This window comes from Corvus hawaiiensis, chromosome 26 (assembly GCF_020740725.1).
Source record: "Corvus hawaiiensis isolate bCorHaw1 chromosome 26, bCorHaw1.pri.cur, whole genome shotgun sequence".
NCBI lineage: Eukaryota > Metazoa > Chordata > Aves > Passeriformes > Corvidae > Corvus > Corvus hawaiiensis.
In genome coordinates, this window is record NC_063238.1 from 41,291,393 (window position 1) to 41,311,838 (window position 20,446).

Genomic DNA, 20,446 nt, shown 5'->3' on the forward strand with positions numbered 1-20,446 from the left:
GAGTTTAAGATTGAGAATGGAAACCCCACTCTCTTCCTGAGCAAGTTCTTCTGATTGTAAACTGCTTTATATAAAAAATGAACACTTCCACTTAATTAATGTTTTCAAGCTTCAAACCACATCCACATTTAGCAACGGTGCTTCTCAGCTGTGGGTGGAGATATTTTAATAAAAAATAAGCTATTTTCTACGTGTGAAGTTAAAAGAAGAGTTATTTACCACTTCACTAACTTCAGCCCTTTGGGACTACTGTTCTACCAAGCTCATGCAAGCTCACCAAGAACCCTGGGCTGGCGACTGCAGGCAGAGTTCACCTTGCACAAGTCCTCAAAAATTAAACTGAGAGCACCCATAGTGCAGAATCAAACTCACATTGCCCACTCTGCCTGCTCAACTACGCAAACGTATCTGGCCTTTCTGCCACATGTACAAAATTGTAGCCAGACTGTACTAATTCAGGAGCACTTTGTCCCAGCTGTGTGTTTTCCAGTCCTGCTTCAGCTCATGCCTCAGTGTGGAACTCGCATGTACAGTGGATACACCCTGCAGTGGGGTCTGCAAGGTCACAGTACAAGCTGGAATAAAACTGAAGAACAAAGCTGGTACAGATGAGGGAGTAGAGCAAAAAATAACATCTCCCTCTCTCCTTTCTAGAGGTTACAACATATGAAGTAATGATAAAAACCACTTACTGTATACATGTGAATTATATCACCAAAATACTAGAAACATGTAAGCCAGCTGTAAAAAAAACATAATCCAGAATTGGAGATGTGCATCCTGCATAATCCTATATATATGTATTTATATATAAGCACACACAGAAGTACAGGTATAGACACAGGACCAAGAGGTCACAGCTCACAAAAACCCAGGTGCAGGTGAGTGCAGATACATCTACAGCACAGAGCAGTAAGCACTCAAAAGAAATAAATATAACACACTTCAGTAAGTGAATCCAACTTGTATTCTCACCACACTGCACTGAGAAACATCCAACACACCACTGCTGAATGCATCTATGGCATCTCTGCTTACTGCAAAAGGTGTTTAATCTGCATAGATCTGTGTACCTGCTCCTGTTAGCACAAAAGAGGAGTGACTAACCTGACAAAGCAGAGCAGGTCATTAGCTGGCATTGGAGAAAGACCTTGCTACTGAACAGAATCTGCCTTTCCAGTGAGAAAAACTGCTTTAGTTTTTTTATGGCAAGCACCCATACTCTAGACTGTAAGGGAGGTGATCACACAGAATACACACAAGCTGTGCAGCACTTGGCTCCCAGAGGAGCAGCAGAGGCCATCGGGATCAGCCAGCAGCAGCTGGCAGGGCTGGAGTGGTGGCAAGAGTATCAGTTAAGGAAAGCAAAGCTCTCACGGCTCCCACTATGAAAAAAGTGACTGCTCCAAGTGTTTTGCAGTGCTCCAATGCAGAAAGGGCATCTCAGTGAAATCAGCAAGAAAACTGGGCAAGAAAAGAGTTCAGCTTCATACACTTAGCAATGGTGTTTGCTTTTAAAATTAACCTCACTTTTCAACTAGCTGAAAAATTAAACTTATAATAGATCACCATAGGAAAAAAAAAAACAGGGCAGAAAAGCACAGCGATGCTGCTTTGTGAAAACACTCATTACCAACTCCTCAGTGCAACAGTGAAGAATGCCCTCGGGTTTAGTAATTCACATTAGGAAAACCGTGGCTTTCGGGTTGCGTTTTTTGACTCTACACTTTGTTCATTCTCATGACTGCATATTCCACCCATGTGACCTTTTTCAACAAGGAAAGGCTTTGCTCTTGAAGATATAAACAGACCATTCCAATCCTCTACAGTCAAGATGCAGTTATGATGATGACACTTGTGGTTTCCAGTTGGTGCCAAGTCTCATTCTCAAGTTTCACTTCTGGCAATGCCGCTCTTTTTCAAGTCAATGAAGTTGCACACTGACTAAGAAGCTACAGATGCCAAATTCAAGCCCTGGCTGCTTGTTTCGCTGGCCAACTGATCTGTGTTTTCACCTTGCTATCTGTTTCAGGAGCATAGTTTTCCCTTACAGAGAATCTACTGAAGAAGGATAATTTCTTACATGCTTTAGTAACTCCACAATCCTCTCCCACAAATAAATGGGTTTTGCCTCCCCTTGTGAGTAGGGAAAGGTGGGAAAACAAGCTGGTAACACCAGCTTCCTGCTGAAAGACTTCAGCCAATTACACTCCAATAGTTAACCAGGCAATACTAAATCATGTTCATCAAGCTGGCTTATACTGACCCAGCTTCAAAAGAGCTAATACAGTTTATCCATCTGTCACCAGTGGCTTCGATCAGCAGCTCCTTAAGATTCTGACAAATTCAATCCAAGTAAAGATTTGGAGGGGAAAAAAAAAAAAAAGGATATGCATATCTTGTTGATGGATATGCAAACTTAGAAGTGATCAGTACAATCACTGACTAAAGCCAGACATCTTCCCAGACATCAGTGAGGGCACGTGGCTCCAGCTTTTTCAAAGAAAAACAAGACTGCAAATAAATTGAGGAAAGGCAAAGCATAGCATTACCTGTTAACTCTTCTAGGACATTTTTCTGGCTTTATATCCAACTCATAATGGTAGATATCTATTTTAGGAATGTCCATTTCAAAGAAGTTGGCCTGCAGTTTGATTGTTCTCCCAGAAGTGCCAAAATCTGGTCGAGGAGGAGGTTTAAAGGCATATCCCTGTATTGGTGGTGGCAATGGGGGAGGAGGTGTGAGCACTGTAAAAGAGAGAAAGCACAAGTTAACCATCAGCTGTCTCAAATTGACATTTCAACAAATTTACAGGCTATGGGCAGTGAAGCTCAGCACATTTAAACCATGAGTCTAAACAACCTAAAAAATAAAAAAAAAACCCCAAACCCCACTTTCAGGAGACCATGAATCCCTTTTTTCCTCTTTCTTTCTCATGCTGGTTCACCATTTGTTGTATTTCCTAGACTCAATTACTGAAAACAATCTTAGAATCAGTTGCATTTTCCTATACCACAAGTCAGCTGGGTAGGAATTTCACAGGCCAAGCAGGGAAGCAAGAAACAAGATTTTCCTTGCAGGGAAGAATCTTCATTTCAAAACAGACCTAGCCACATTTATTCGAGCAAACACCTATAAAATGGAGTTTCCACCACGTTCCTCTGTGCTGCAGCTCTCTGCAAAAGCCTGTATTAGAACTAAACTATATCCTACTGCTTCCTTCACACAGAAAACAGAGCAAATACTCTACTGCTGCTGTGCTCAATTCTTGAGCTCAAACATCAGCTGTTGCTCAGACAACATGAAGCAGAAGCACAATGGCTGCTTGCTGTTGTTTCAATCCAGGAAAGTTCACTAAAAATCCACAGAGAAGTGCATAAGGTACCAACATGAGTATTCAAAACTCCTGCAGCCTCAGTGCTCAGATGTTCTGTGCTCTGGAGCAATAAGAACTTGCAGCAAACTCTTCACATGTGAAATAACCCAGGAGGTTTCTCATTACTTATGTAAGAATCCAGGTGTGGTTTCCTGGATTATCAAATTCAGTTCTCTGCTAGCACCAAAAACAACTCACATGCCTTCATTAACACATCTGTCACCACTTTTCCACTCTGGATTTCTCTACTGGAAAGCTGTTCCAGAACTGTGATGCTCTAATGCTCAGAAAACATCCTTCCATTTTAATTTATTCATTGGTAGGTTATATTCGCTGGCCTTCATCTTGAGTACTCCTCACTGTACTTTCAGATTCAAACCAAATTCCCATTTAATACTAAATTCTAGGCTACAGTCCTTCTGTTAGTCCCTGCTCATAAATCAGGCTTCATCATTCTCATCCTTCCAGTCATTTTTCAAGCCAGTGCATTTTGAGCTCACCTTTCCTGGAGAAGACTAAGTGATAATCACACTGCTGCTTCCACCTCTCAACTGGAAAAGGCAGATTAAGGAGCCCTAAACTGCTTTTGCCTGCTGTACCACTGCCTTGTAAAGGTCATCCAGCGACCACTCAGTGCATGTGCACCCATTTCAGTTGCTGATGATCATCCCCCAGTTCCCTATTAACTCCCAGCTACATTGTCTTTAATATACCTACTTTTCTAATCCATATCTATTACCCTGCTTCTTTCTCAATGATGCTCAGATTCTCCTTTTCCTGACAATGCCTCCTATACCTCTTGATGAATTTTCATGTACTTATTCCTAAAATTTATGCAATGTTTGCTAATGAAATAGTAAGGCCATTCCTGACATTAGTAGCATCAATTCCCCACTTTACCCCTCAACACTGCCCAGTTTTCCACTCATGAGTATCTCCTTATTTTTACCACCCTACTAACTGTCAGCACCTATTTCCCCATGCACCAAATACTTAATCCGATTTGACAGTGGGAAAACTATAGACGGTTTTGTTATTATTTTTTGAAAATCTTGTTTCTGATCTTGTCTCCCAAACATATTCTGAGGCATTCACCCTTTTAATTCAAGCTACTGAAATCCAATTTCCTTTTTTCCCTCCCTTTTAGAAACATTGCCATTAAAGACTCTGGTTCTCCAACACTAACTCAATCAACACATTAAAGTCACTTCTTGCTGAAGATCTGCATTTCCATGACATAAAACTTCATGTTTCAGTACTTCAGTTTTGCCTTCAATGGCAATACAGCAATTTTCATTTGAGTATTATTCATCCACATTGCTTTTGCAGTGTCAACAGCTACCCTGAAAAATGGAGCCAAGTATCACCTTAGCTCTTAACTGTAACCCAGTCTTGCCACAAGCAGCCCATCTGCCTCTGCATCTGACCTTATCCACCTCCAACCCTGAAGGAAGACAGAACACCCAGCTCACTGATTCTGCTCAACCTTTAGGTTTTTTTTTTTCTAAATTCCTACACATATTGACTTCTAAGACATCAATTTTCATCTCTTCCAAACACTTCCAGGCCCTCTGCTTACTTCACATTTTTCTGATGGTGATTAACTCGATCAGGTGGCCCTGCAGTCACCATATCCCCCTGTCTGGTGTGACAAATTCACACTGTCTGTGCCATTACGTGGAAAGAATCCTCTGCTGTAGATAGGACACCTAACAAAGTTATTTATGGCATTATCACTATAGCTGGGAAGTAAGAGAAAAAATACTCCCACAAATATTTGTACTTGCAATACACCAAAGGTTGCTGCAATCCACCTCCAAATCTTATCAGGAGGATGTGCACAAAGCAGCCACCTCTACTCCTCCAGAAGCCTGTTTGCCATCACTTTTCCCCCTCAAAAAAATTTTAAAATAATTTGTCTCCCACATATGTTTTCAGTCACTCTGTTGCCGAATCCTTCACAGATCACCACTGCACACATTTTTATTTCCATCTTTCCGTAAAGCAATGTTCCCATGAAAATTATGTCCTAGTCATTAACTTTATTCTGTGATTTTTGTGTATTTCCATGATTGCCATTAGAAAACATTTTAATTTTCTGCCCAGGCTCCTGTATTTTAACATTTCCATTTCTTCTTATCCACACTCTGCATTCCACACATTGCCTTACCACTATTACCTGGCCAAGTGTTATCAATATATTGATTTCCCTTCTCTTTCCTGATGATTTTTATGCCTTCTAAATTTCTGTATTACTGCCACATCCTAATTCCACTGCCCTTCCTTTTCAGTGCCAGATTTGGTAATGACTGATTTTCAAAACTACAAAAAATTTCAACTTAAAAATTGGAAGTACAAAGACAAGCATGAGGGAAGGGGACACACATCCCCAAGCTATTTATGCTGCCAAATTAAGTAATTTTGTAATTAAGCAATACATCCTCCTCCTGTTTTAAAATGGGATTGTTTACTGCTTTACAGGGGTGTAACAAAGCCATATCTGTAAGTGTTCAGGGATCAACATGAACACATATTGCTCAACAACACCACTACATTCCTCCACTGGAGTTTCAGTGACAGTGAATAAAAGTGAAGGTTCAGCCACATTTTTGAGAATAAGAAATGCTGAAAGAAGCACAGACTCCTGGGTAAAGATGTGAACGCAGTTTTATAACCTGCATGACTCACAGAGATAAAAAAGCACCAAGCTGTCCAGAAAGCAGGACCACTGCCACCCTCTATTTTAATTTTAAACAGTTTTTTCAATTATTTGGGTTTTATGATCCAATTAAAGGAAAAAAAAGGGGGGGAAAGCTATTTCTGGCTCAACTCCCAAGGCAAAACTTATTTAGGGCAGGGTGTTGCTTCAAGGAGATAAGTAGTGTTTATTAAACAGCAGCAGTGACCCGATAAGCGCTCAACCTACATTTCTGCCACCTAAAACAGACACGTATGTGTCAACTACAGCGCTGAGGGGTGGGAACCAAACTTCAGGGGAAAAGAACTAAATATTGCAACCACTGAGCTGAATTCACTTTTTGGACTACTGCCTCAAATTAAGAATGCAAAATCAAATTATCTTATGTAGAACTTACTACAGCAAGCAGCTGTGAAGGGTAGAATCACAAAATACTGAATTTGGTGCTGACAGAACAGAGAAATAAGGCTTGACCTTCTATCAAAACATGATAGAAGCTTTCAGCCTTGATCATGAGGCACAATTGCTGCATTCAAAGTGATTCAGCTGCCCCATCTCCCTGTTCAAACACTCCCTGTAGAATTCCCATCACTCACTTTTAAATGTGACAGAAGCTGTATCAATACAGGAATATTTTCCTTAGTGCCAAGGTTCCTACTAGGAAGCTGTTGCAGCCTGGTGAGGTGTGTTACAGAGGATATCACTGGACATCTCAGCTGGAAGTGATGCCTTGCCCAAGGAACCCAGCCAAAATTCATGCAGAGACACCTTCATGAACACAGATGCTGCTTCTGGAGACAGTATTTCAAAGCACTGGAAAATTTACATGCATTCCTAGATTTTACTTTTAAAGTGCTGTCAAGGAAAGAAGGGATTAGAAAAAAGATGAAAGACTACTAAACTGGAGCATCCATGTGATAAGTATTGGAAGCTCCTTACTCATTTGCCAGATGATAAAATGAATAATGAGAACATTTCAGCCTTGATATGATGATTGAGACCATCAAGAGCCCCATTTTCAAGGTGTGAATTAAGGTGAGCTGGGTGTGGAATAATGAGGTGCCCGTATGCTGTCTTTAGGCTTACTTTTACCAGGAAAGAATCCAGACTTCCTATTATAATTCATCCCATTTACATAAACTAAATGTTCATAGCTATCAATCTTAAAAGCAGCAATTTCTACCAAAAAAAAAAAAAAAAAAAAAAAGCTGGAAAAGTATCACAAAAATAACAGTCTTGTGGCAGTTTTATTAAATAAAATTAACAATCAAGCAAAATTACTCTGTCAAATGATAGGGGAAGAAAGGTGAAGGTAGAGGAAACCTGGACAATCACAGAAATACTGTGTTAGTAAAAATAATTTTTGCAAATTGAAAACTATTGCAAAAACACAAGGCTGGCTGCTCTTACTCCTGCACATTACTGAGGATCAAAATCAGAGATAAGAGTGACTCAGGGAATGAGCAGGCCAAGACACTCCTAGTCTATAAAAGGTGTGAATGAGCCACACACTTCGATGAGCTTCTACTCCAAAATTCACACAATTATGTAATGATGGTTTTTCAGGACCATGTGCTCCATAACCATTTCCCAGATTTGGAGCCTTCATTTCTTTTGTCCTTCGCCATTTTTTAAAGCTTAACTGCTGGCCTGCTCAGCATGCTGGAAGTGCTGCCAGTCAGCATTAAACTTGCACATTGGAGATTTTTTAGCACAGAATTATGCAATTTTAATGTGCAGTCAGAGGCCTAATGAGTTACTAAATAAGAAGGGGCCAAACGAGTTGCATGGAAGGGCTTGTCGACACAGGAAATCATCTGAGCATAATTATACCAGCGCAATTATATCAATAAGTTTCCTTGTGTGGCAAGTCCTAACGCATATTTAATAATCAGGTGATGTTTTCACAACTCTCCGTAGGTTTTAGCATTGGGCTCATGAAATCTAAGTTTGCCAAGGGGAAGACTCTCTAAAACCATTTTTCTAAAAATACAGTCTCTAAATGAAACTAAGGTGAAGGAAGCCTTATTTGAAAGCATCACTTTGGGTTAAGGTTTCCAATATCAGATAATGGGGCTGCTCTCTCAGATCATCACTACAGGTGATTTCAGGTACAAACACTGTGCACGTTCATTGCTGCCTTGAGGTCAGTCACGGAGGCCATCACACAGATCCAGAGAGGATACATCGCTCCTTGGGCAAAAAAAGGGATTTAATAACTTGTCCTCAACTACTGAGCAGCTATTTTGCCTCCAGAACTGCAGGAAATAAATAAAATGACAAATGTGTTCATCATGACCAAAGAAGAACCAAGACTGGTAAAGGAACAGCCTCCAGCAGCTGCTGCAGAGGAGCAGAAGATCATGAACACAGAGCAACATAGGTGGGAAGGTACCCGGCTGACCTGTCAAGTTTTGAGTATCTTAAAGGACAGAGTTTCCACAACACATCTTACAACTTGTTCCACCCCCATGGTAAAATAAACTTGTCTTCTACTCAAGTGAAGTTTCCTGTGCTCTAGCTTCTGCTCTGTTCTTGGTGCACCTGACACAAGTCTGGCTCCATCTGCTCCAAAGGTTCCCCTTAGCCAGTGGGAGAAGCTGGAAGATCATCCTTTACCCTCCTTCTCCTAAGGCTGAACACACCTGATTCCCTTCACCTCTCCTGGTGTGTGCTATGTGCTCCTTCCCCCTGCTGCCTCGGTGCCCTGTCACAGGGCCTGCAAAAGGATCATATCCACTTCTGGAAGTGCTCTTTGAACTGGGAGAAAGGGAGACTTGGAGAGGGGACAGCCCATACCAGGGGAAACAGGACTTCCACAAATAGTTATTCAACTACCAGTAATAGAGGGCATTCAGAAAGAACATGGAAAACACCCAGCACAGATCCTTGACAGGATCTGCGCAGAGTGTTTATGTATTTTAGTTACACATATATAGTCAGAGCAAGAAAACAAAATACACTGAGTTCAGCCTTTTCTTTTTAGGACTCAACTAAAGAAAAACTTGGGGCTGTCTTCAAGTTTTCTGACAGTCTGGGTTTTACAAAGAAGTTTAACTTCTGGCTTTCTGTTAAGATCCGTTAGGGAACGATAGGAGAGAGGCTGGCAGTGTTTTCTATGAGATAAGGGAAACCCAAAGCTGCAGCTCATAGTCCCTTGATATTTTGGGGGCAGAGGAATCTATATGGAACCTGTAAGTCTGTCTGCTGCTCATTAAGGATGTTTTAGAGCATGGAAACCAGCAGCTCTACAGTCAAGCTATAACATTCTTGATTAGATAATGCACAATAAAAAAATTTTACAGACTTGTCTGTTAATCTCCAAGAATTCAACAAATCACAAGGACAGCAGAGGAGACGATGTAATGAGATTTTCAGTTATCATTTTTGACGAAACCCCTCTCTAAAGGTTCTCTCAGTGAGCAGCTACCACACTTTCTAACCACAGCACATCGCATATGCCAAGGTGGGCCACAAGAAAAAGGGTTGGCTTAATACTGATGACCAAAAATGAAGGAGTTGTCCTCATAATTGTTCATATTTTAAATTCCTTGCATGACTACTGAGATGTTTGATGCTACTCTGCCAGATTGCTTCCAATTTCTTAGTGCTGTAGTATGAAATGAAATACCTTAACAAAGAGTAAAAGCATTAGAGAAACAGCACTGCCTTCGTAACTGTAATCTCATTATGGTCAGTAGACTACTTCAGACATAATTTTATTGATTAATTTTCACTTCCTGTGAAAGAATTCAAGCAAGATTAACTCTGAAGCCAACCTTTTTACCTACTGAAAGATGTCCCTGCCCACAGCAGGCAGGTTGGACAGGATTATCTTTAGAGGTCCAACCCAACCCATTCTATGATGATTTCGTCTGGAATAAAAAAGCAGTTACAGATCTACAGCTCCCTTGGTTACCCTGATTCCTTTCTGACCTCTGTAAAACACAGACACAATCTCTTACGGTGCAAGGGATGTGATCCACTGAGACCAGAATCGCTCCCACACACCAACGGTGAGCTGCAGTCACAGATCAAAGGGAGAAGCAGGACATCAATCCAGCTTGCTTTTAAGTCAGGAACACATTTCAAAGAAGAATATGTAAGAACAAAAGAACTGAAGAGGAAGAGATCAAGGCTCCAGCAGAAAGCAGCAGGAAAGAAACTAAGAATGGTTCTTTCCAGCCCACAAGCTGCTTCTGGACAATGTCAACTAGCAAAAGACACCAAGTGTTAGTACTTTGCTTTCCTCCCACATTCTTCTTGCAGCCTTGACCTTCAAAGTCAGCCTCCAGATTTTTGAATAATAAGCTGCTTCTCCACACCTACAAGTGGGGTGAGCAGTGGCAGAGCACCACCAGAGCACCCAAGTGCAGAACTTCCATCCTCACTGCTCACAAACCAGGTGCCTAAACCCATCCCTGCACGTGGAGTTTTACCAAGTCCTACCACAATCCTTCTTAAGGGCCACAGAGAAATGCTTTTAATTACAAGCTGCAGTTTGAACTAAGTCATCCAAATAGCAAGCCTCATCCAAACAATGGAGGGATGCTTACAGCTTACCCACAAGTCAGCAGCCTAGTCTGAAGTTAAATGTGAATTCAAAGTACAAAAAAACTCCATCTTCAGACAAACCTCTACTCAATGAAGAGGGAAATGGAGAACATTCTTAGCGCTATTTATCACACTTGACCATCATGATTCATTCCCTTTTCCATGCTTCAGAAAATGATGTTGATCTAATTCCAAATGTCTTTCCTAACAATTTGAAATACAGAATATAATGGTATTTTCTGCATTCATAAAGAGCAATGCCTCCATTCAATACAATCTCTGTTCTTTGCCATTTTGAAAGACCCAAAGTGAATAAACACATCTTTTAAAAGGGAACAAAAAAACCCAATCCACCTACTAGCACCTATTGCTCCCTTCAGGCTGCTTCTCCCCTAAAGAAAGTAAGACCAGAAATTCCAAATTCACTATCCCACATCATGCTTCCCTTACCCCCTTGCTTACATTTAGGTTAGGAAAGAAATGTGGCTCCCCCTCCTTTTGTGCTATCTGACACTTGGAACTGCAGAGGTGTGTAGGAAACAGCTTAACCCACCCTTCACTGTGGTTACTTATTTTTGTTTTGTTTTGAGTCACTACAAGGCTGATAAAGCATGACTTCTTTATGCATCAGTACTGACCCTCCCAAAAAATTTAACACACAAGACTGAAGTTTCCATCACTACTTGGTGTGAATGTGAGACAGACAAGCACTTTCATTCAGCCCCCAGGAGCCACAGTCAATCCAGCTGCTGCCAGGTGCAGAGCTGAGCTCAGCGAGGGCTACACGGCCCCAGCCCCATCATTAGGTACTTCAACACCTTCTGCACACACCAACTGCCATCACATAACACCGTGAGAACTGTGCAGCTCACCATGACACTCCATTACCTCCACATCTCAGGCTCTCAGAGATTTTTATTTTTCTTCCTTAGAAATAGAAAGGACTGGTCTCTGCATTACAGCCTCCTAGCAGATGCTGGATAGATTAAATCACCTGAACCAGAGTCAGAGTTCTCAGCAGTGCTGCTCCCCCAGTACTTTTCCCCTCCCCGGCCATCACACCCCATGCCTCTCCTGCAGCCTCCTGCACTTTCAGAGCCAATAGTGTCCACATGCACACCAGCCCCACTAAACTTAACGAGCTCTAATGGCTCAGGCTCTATTCCATGGCCACTGGCATGGTTTTCCAAGTGCTGTGCCTCACCAGCTGGGAACTGGTGCCACAGAGGCCCCAGATCCCAGTTCCCTGTGGGATTCGCATTGTGCACAACTTAATGAAACACAGAAGTGATTTGTCCTCAGCTAATTAAAGCAAGAAGCTAGGATGGGTCTGTTTTGTGTTCTACCTTTGCAATCAGATCTCATACCCATACAGACTTCGGCTGGCACTGTTTTTGTGTAAAATCTAAAACTAAAAATTAAGTTGTCTTCATTCCTAAAAACGTTTTAATATAAAAATTCAACTGTAGAGCTGTAACTCAGAAGAAGTCATGTCTTCTTTGAAAAAAAAAAAAAAAATCTTTTCTCATACCCACACTAGATTAATCTACAAACACAGGAACACTCTCGTGGTTTAGTTTCGGAATAGAAAAATTCCCAGTTAAGACCTGAGGTTATGCTTTATTTTATCATTTTAGATAGTGAAAGCAGCTGTAGCAGCATCTTCAACATCCAGTAGTATCTCCTGTGGTTTCCAGAGATAGGGCTGTGGTTTTCAGCATCACTGCAAAGAGAGCAAAGTGCAGGTTCCTAATAGTGGAATAACTGAGACATTACAGAGCGTAGGCTGGCAGCAGAACTCCCCTAGCAGAATTTTTTTTCCTATTACATCTTAGGGTTTTTTCCTCCACCTGCTTCTCGTAAGCAACTGATGTTCTCATATTACTCGATACAAACTAAAACTCAGCTATGAAAGGTAAAAAAAGTTACATACAAGTTTGCTACAGAGAGGTCTCCCTGAAATTTGACATTAAAGGGAATTTGCAAGTCAAATAATTAGGAAAAAACCCACCACTACTGTATTCTTACCACATAACGAGACCCAGACAACAAAGCTTCATTTCCTTGCCCTGGTGGGAAGTTTCCTCCTTCTGAAAGAAGCTCTGACTTTTTAAACAACACACCCTTATGCAAATATTCTGAATCCCTATAAGTTATTCCTAAGCACTCCCTCATTAAACACTGAAGGTCTTCCCAAAATGAAACACATTGGTTCACTGAGAAATTAATTCTTCTGCATTGTCATTTCTACATGAACCTGGATTTCTTCTCTATTTTATTTTTGTTTTGCTTGTGGTTTGCAGGGCTGGTGGTTTTTGGGTTTTCTTTTTAAACCTATGTCTCTCAGTAGATTTTTCAACAGAAGTATGTAAGTCAGCAGAGCTGAAGTTGACTAGTATAATTTGAGAAACCTTAGGTTTCACTGGTGGTTAAAAACCACAAATAAGAAACCCCCTGCTCTCCCAAAGCCTTGTCCTCTGTGAGGATTTCAGAGATGATGGAGGAATATGATGGGGCAAGACTGTACAACCAACAGAGGAAATTGATTTTAAAAAACCAAAAAAAAAAAAGTAGAAAGGGAGCATTCAGTGCAAACCACAAGCCGTATGAAAGGACAATGAAATAAGTTCATTATCAAAGTGAAGAACACAGCAACATTTAGACAGGAATTCACCCTCTGTATGAACAGACTCCTGTCCTTTAATAGCAAACACTTGCTAAACAAGTTTTAGAAGGTATATAAGAAGGCCCCAGTAATAATTATGTTTTAAAACTCTATTCATCTACATGGCAGGTTTAACTTCAAACAATTTTTTGATTGATCTAGCTAAGCCAGTGAAACCTCCCCTCTTGGGAATTCTTCTAAAATTGGCTTATTTTAAAAAAATCTAAATTAGCACATCCACACACACTTCCTACTACTAAATTAAAATTTAAATTTCATTATTTTCTCACATTAATAAGTGCTTTTGTAAATTTCATGACTAAACTAGGAACATAAAAAAGCATCACGGAGACAAAAAGTTGCAATGCTCTGACCTCTGACATGAGCAGCTCAAACAGAGCCACCCACGGTGTCCAACACTGCCACTGCAGCTCCTCAGCGGCCACCGAAGAGTTACTTTTTTCCTGGACTATATATAAAATCACAAATATCACTTGATACACCTAAGTTTCAGAAGTGTTTTTTCAAGCTTCCCGAGACAACATGCTGAGATTAGCTTATTTCTAAAAAAAATGAAAACTTCAGTTTTGCTCTGCATCCCCTCTTGTCACACCCAACCCAGGTTGGAAGTGACACAACGAGGCATAAAATTCAAGTACTGCTTAAACACACAGTCTTCAGACTTAACATATTTTATGGAATGATGTGCTATGGGATTTAACTCTTGACATGGGTGCAAGAGTTAATGCTAAGAATATTCTCCACCTTCTCATTATAAAGTAGCTTGTACAAGGGAATTAAATCAGGTTGTGCTAGAAGAGCTTTTGGGAAAAAGCGCAGAGCCCAAACTACAGATGTCTGGAGTTATTCTGCATCAAGTTAAATATTTTAATGCTTCTCCCAAAGATAGAGACTTGCATGACTGCAGACTTATTAATGTTCAGACCTGGTCCCCAGCAACTTCACTGCAGGTGGCAATAAACTCACATACAACAAGACAGAACACAACTGAGCAGCACTACAAAGAACAGAACAGGACAGGACAAACAAATTACAATAGGAGAGAACAAATTACTCTTGCCACACCTGTGATTAAAAAAATATATCTGTTTCACAACCCAAATAGTAACAAAATTTGGTAGCACTGTGGACAGCTCAATGAGAACCCAATTCAAAAGAAAAAGCAAGCTTTGGACTGATTTGATTATGCCAGGATCCACAGTACTTTCCCATCTCAATTAATGGTTTGCTTCCACCATGGCTGTGTCCACTTTTGTGAAGTCACACAGTAAAAAAAAAAAAAAAAAAAACAACAAACTTTCCTTCCTAGAAAGCCTGGGCAGCAGGTACCACGTGGCTTCACAGCTGCAGCACAGCTATAAAGCAGGGTATTTAGGAGAAGTAATTTTGCTTAATACGAAATGCAAAGAGAGAGTACAGAAACAGATGAAATAATGCTCACACTAAAACTTTTTATTTGAAAGAATCAAGTTTACTCTGAAAAGAGAAAAGTAAAAGCAAAACAATTGAAACTGAAAGGTTAAAATGAATTGCACTAATCTGTGGTGCTCAGTTAACAGACTAAAAGACACCACTTAAAACAGGCCTGAGTACATAAAAATACAGGCATCACCTCAGTCTCGAGGAGTTAAAAAAACTCCACTTCCTGGACAATACTAGAAAGTCTCTTCAAAGCACAACTTCTTAGAAAAGGCTACCAAAGGGACTCACAAATTACAGATCTGGTGTAAAACACTACACAAATGCAGTCTACCTGGGGTTGATATTGTTCAGGTCTGGCTTTTCCCAATTTTTGCAGTATAAAACATATAATGAAAATTTTAAGTTCAAATTTGGGTATTGCAATGTATGTAGGGGAAAAAAAACCAAACAAACCAAAAATCCCCTTGCACTGAATTCAAAATGTTGTGCTTCCCTAGTCAATAGGATAAGAGGTATTTTAACATTCTAGTGGGCTGCTTTGTGAGCACATCAGAAAGGATGCAAGATACTAAAACAAGTTAATTGGACAATGCATGGAACAGATCCCTACCCACAGCCACTACAGTTAAAACTACGTAACATTTTCCACCAGCTTTTTTTTTTTCCTCCAGTTCATAACTTACCAAAAATAAGATAGTGGAGGCTTTTCTTCATTTTCAGATTTAGCAACAATTTCTGGTAGGCTGAGTATTAGAAATTTCATCACTAAAAATAGGACCAAGTATTTTGCTTAAACATGAACTAAGGGAAGCAAAACACAACAAAATTTTGACAGACCTTACAAGTTCTGTGAAGGTGTTGTCAGTACAGGCTTAGCCAACGTGAACAGGACTTTCATAAGGCATGCAAAGTCCCTAATTAGTTAAAACTATCTGTATTTGCAAAGCCAATTTAGCAGAAGTTTACTGTGTTCATCGGCTCGATCCCTGTGATTTCTGGAAGGCCAGGAGGGCTGGTTTCTGAAATGGAAAAATTTCGCCTTCCTATACAGCTCTAAGGGGTAGAAGAACTCCTCTTACTGAGTTAAAGCATTTATATGCCTTTCCCACCCTTCTGTGAAAGAGAGGCAGACTGGTGGTGATAGCAGTGAAGGAAGGGGTACAAATTGTGAAGAAAGAACTTTCCTGGAAGTCAGGAAGGTTTGGGTGTTCCTCTGCACTGCTTCTGCACATTACAATGCACTACTAAGTACATACGAGCACGCAACAATTCCACAAAAGTGAAAAACTTCAAGATGAAGTAAGAGTAAGTACACAAAATCCCATATAATTGCACAGTCAGCAAGAGAATCACTGCAAAAAAAGACGTTTCACTTTTCAAGAGCAAATAGGATAGTTCAGCTCACCAGGGAAAGGAGAAAGTCTGGTGACACATCTGATGCCACCAATTATCTTTCCATCAAACCACCTCATCTTTAAGCCACCTGAAGACAACAGAGGCAACATAATGGTACAGAATTTTTCTTTCCTTAGGAAAATATATTGATCATGACAATAACACATTTGAAAAAGTCATGCTGTGTTTTGTAGGCTGTAACTTCGTCAAATGCAATTTTAATTTTAGCAAATCTCTCATGCAAAAAGGAAGAGATCTGAGGCTGTATATGAAGTTCTCATTCCCTCTTCTATGTGTGGCAGCTTACAAGGAGTTTCAGCATTAATGTACTGTCTCAAATTAAGCCAAAGAAACTGGATGACTCTGTGATACCAGCAGCAGAGTTCAGAACCAGGTTCACATACACCCCCAAAAGAACAGAAAAAGCCTTTTTAAGAAGAGAAGGGCAGACCTTTAGCAGGAGGTACAGGGGAGCTCTTGCTGCCACTGAAACACAAGCTAAGAGGACACTGGTGGAGTTAAATTCCACCAGATGAAGACGCTGCCATTTCTACTACCCCAGTCAAGGCATGAGCACACCCTTCCCTGTCGCTGTTGTACCAGGAACGACACAGTCCAGGATCGGGTTCAAAGGCCAGAAGTGGCTATATTTAATTATATAAATCAGCTCATATAGCTTTGTTCACAAGAGTAGCATAATGCCATGGGGTGCTTGACCATCCGCCTCCCAGAGCAACTGACTGAACAGCATAACACCCATTTCCAAAATATTTTTCCCAGTGTGAAAAACAACGACACAAACAGCTTGCACCTGCAATATAGTTTACAAAACCTCAAACCGTTTTCCCAGCTAGTTATCGTGAGAAAGGAGACTTTCCACAGGCAGCTGTAAAAAATAGGAAAATCCCTCTGCCAGCCCTTTCAGCATCTACAGTTCCCTGCACCACATTTTGAGACTGAAGACTCCCAAAGAGAAACAACATCCAACATCCAAAATCTTCAAGAAAATATATGGAAGGTAAAAACAAGTACATGCACTGAAAAACCAAAAGAGACTTAAAAGTTTCAACATTCTAAAAGGGTAACTTAAAACTAAATGACAAGAAAATAACTTCAGTTCCGCTGATTTGATAAAGTTGCTTCTTGTACCAAGAAAAAAAAGGTGGTATTTCACATGCAAAGCCATAATCAACTTCACATTCTTTTTCAGACAACTGCTGCTTCAACAATAAATTAAGACCTTCAGCATCAGGAAAACCCACATAATCTTTCAAAGAATAAAAGAGAAATCTGTGGTGTGCAAAGTTTAGAATTTATAAATACATTAAGACCTAGAAGTGCAAGTTTCAGAAGTTTATGCAGCTTTTACTCAAGTCTTTTAACTGAATGACAGTATTTTTATTATGCCACTTTGACATTTTTTTGTCCTTCTAAGAAAAGGTACACCAAAAAGTAGCAGCAGCAAAATTTTTCTTCAAAAAATTCCCTCTCAGATTTTCAGATTTTTTACTTTTCACAATTTCTTGAAGCTAAATAAAAAGGGTATGGACACAGTGTCACAGCAAATTTGACACCAAGTCAAGAATTCAGACAGTATTTGGGAGAAAGCAAAAGGGATCATTATTTTCCTAATTAAGGAAACAGTGATTTCATGAAAACCCCTTCACGTTTAAAAAACCCATCTCACTCCTGACATAACATAATGTTTGAACAAACTTTCCACGTTCAGCAGCAACTTTTTGAAATCTATCAGATATGGCCTCCTAACTTGCTTGATACTGTTTCCAGAAAAAGATTTAAGACTAAAATAGCAAGCCCTGTGGCAAATCGAGCGATTCCTCTGGCAGGAGGCCAGCACCAGGGGCACCCTCAGAACGGGCTTGGCTGCAGAGCCCAGCTCAGCAACAGGAGCTGGGAGAGCAAAAGCAGCTCGGGCGAATCAGCAGCGTGCGGAGAGGGCAGCGGCGGCAGGATCCGGATACAGCAGAGATGAATGGAGCCTTTCCTTGGTGTCAAGGATGTGCTGACAGACCTGGAGAGGCTGCAGCTCTCGTATGTTCACAGCAGCTCTGGCTGTGAACAGCTTGTAAACCACGTTTCTGCTCTCTCCTCCGAGCAGGATTTCACATACAGTGGTTTTGTAGTTTTCAGATTAACATGTGGAAGGGGACTCAGCAGTCCAGTCCTGCTTCCAGGCTGCTTCACGGAACGGCCACGCTATAATAAAAATCTCCAAGATGCCCTGCCTTGTGTGTGGAATGGAGCAGGAAGCTGCCTGGGCTGCCAGAAGCCACCGTGCTGCTGAGGCTCTCCGTGGATGATTTCACAGGAAGGAAGCAGAGCCTCAATCACCATGTGGAGAACAACTCGCAGCTCCTACGCCGGCACAGAGACGGCCACTGCCCAGCGCCGCGCAGGGGGAAAGGGCTGAGCCACACTGATAAACTCGGAAGTAAACAAGACACAAGATGAGCTTGGCTGGAGGCAGCAGAACAGTAGAAGCCCGAGACACGCACCAATGACAACACACAGCCACCTCGAACTTGGTGAAAGTACAGCAGTGTCAGGAGCCCGAGGTTAAAAGGTTGTTGTTCCAGGAAGGGGAAAACATTCTTTCACACTGAACATGGGCCTCTGATGGCAAACAGCAGCCACCAACTGGGAGATCATTCCAAGTGAAAGTGGTAGGATTGGACAGAGAGTAAATAAAGATAAAGAGACTCCCACACATGAAACTACTCTCAGCCCATATGCTGGTAATATTTTTAATTATCTGTCTCTTTAAGCACAATTTCGAACAGGATCTATGACCAGGAGGTGAACACAGCAACAGCCTGACATGAGCCACCATGAGCCCCTGCAAACTCCAAGGGTACCTGTGCCTGAGCAAGAGAACCCGACACCAGAAGCCACCAAAGGATTACATCTATAGCACTACACAGTTACTGGCACTGAAATGTGCAAAAGATGTTACATATGAAAACAGAATCTTGAACATCAGTCTGGACACACAGAGCTGTAGAGACCTGTCTCTCTGCTGTGCCAGCAAGAGCCTGGTGAGAAAGTAAAAACAGAGGAGCTGTATTTCAAGAGGAAAATAATCATCCTGATTGTCTTTCTTGATTATTCCCCTTCAAGAGAACCAAATCAGAGGAAAAAGAAAAAAGGAAAAAAAAAAAAAAAAAAAGCCAGCACCTAACTGCAGATCCCAAGACATTAATGCTTTTACAGAAACGTCTGTAAGAGAAGCAGTAAAAGACATCTCAGTTACAGGTCCTGTATTTCCCTACACTATTCCTTGCTAGATTATCCGTCTAAGGAAAGAGATTTTATGCCAAACCCTTCAGAACAGTAGCATAAAATAAAGTTCCATTTATTTTGGAACTTTTCCAGAAGAAAACTAGGTGCTAGTCACCCGAACACTGTTGTTTCTACATAAGAATTCTCACCACAGAAACAGCCCAACACTAAAAAGGAAAAAACATTGTCTCATATGAACTGCACAAACTCGCACAGTATTAACCTGTATTTCCCCAAAGTAATATTAAACGTCTCTAATAGAGTCGGTAATCTTGCTCTGCACGTTCACCTTTCCTCTGCTCCCAGATTTACTCACACGACAGTCTGAGGATATCTAACGCTGCCCCTCACCTCTCCCAGCCCTCCCGACAGGCGGACGCTCCACCCGCACCTCCGCGGCACAACTACAGCAGCGCGGCCGCTGACGAACACGCGGCCAGCCGGGAATCCCAGGATGGAGCCGGGAGGGAGGAAATGGAGACCCCGGTCCGCAGCGGGAGCTGCGCCGGCCTCAGGGCTCGGCAGAGGGAGGGGGGAGCGGGGCAGGGAAGGCGACCCTCCCCTCAGAGGGGCCTCCGGACACGCGGCCCTGCCCGAGGTGGCGGCGGCGCCCTGACCCTCCTTCCTTCCCCGGCCAGCGCGGCCGCCGCTCCAGCCAGGCCTGAGCCGGGGGGGGCGAGGCGCTCCCGGGGCTCCCCACGGACACGGACCGGGAAGACCGCCCCAGGGGGAGCGGAGGAGGGAAACAAACCCGGGCGAAACCTCACCGGGTCCGGCGGAGGGGGCTCCCGGGTACATGTCTCCGTGTGCGGCGGCGGAGGCAGCGGCGGCGGCTCCAGGGGAGGGCACGGGGGAGGGAACGAGCCCGAGCCCCGGCTATGCTGTCGGGAGAAGGGGAGGGGAGGGGAGGGGGAGGAAAAGAAAAGGGGAGAGGAGGGAAAAAAAAAAAAAAGAAAATAAAGAGGGAGGAGGAGGAGGAGGAGGAGGGCGGCCGGGAATCCAGGTTCCTCGGCG

The 20,446-nt window shown here is 41.9% G+C and overlaps 1 protein-coding gene across 2 annotated transcripts in view; it reads right to left on the reverse strand.

The window, feature by feature from the left end:
• The window catches only part of AGO2 (argonaute RISC catalytic component 2), a 57,129-nt gene extending 36,683 nt beyond the window's left edge, over window positions 1-20,446 (reverse strand). For both annotated transcript variants that reach the window (XM_048286339.1, XM_048286338.1), the window contains exons 1-2: window positions 20,200-20,446; window positions 2,553-2,748 (exon numbers count right to left, since the gene is read on the reverse strand). In XM_048286339.1, coding sequence (XP_048142296.1) covers window positions 2,553-2,748; window positions 20,200-20,230 — 227 coding nt within the window. In that variant the 5' untranslated portion in view covers window positions 20,231-20,446. The remainder of the gene's footprint in view (window positions 1-2,552; window positions 2,749-20,199) is intronic.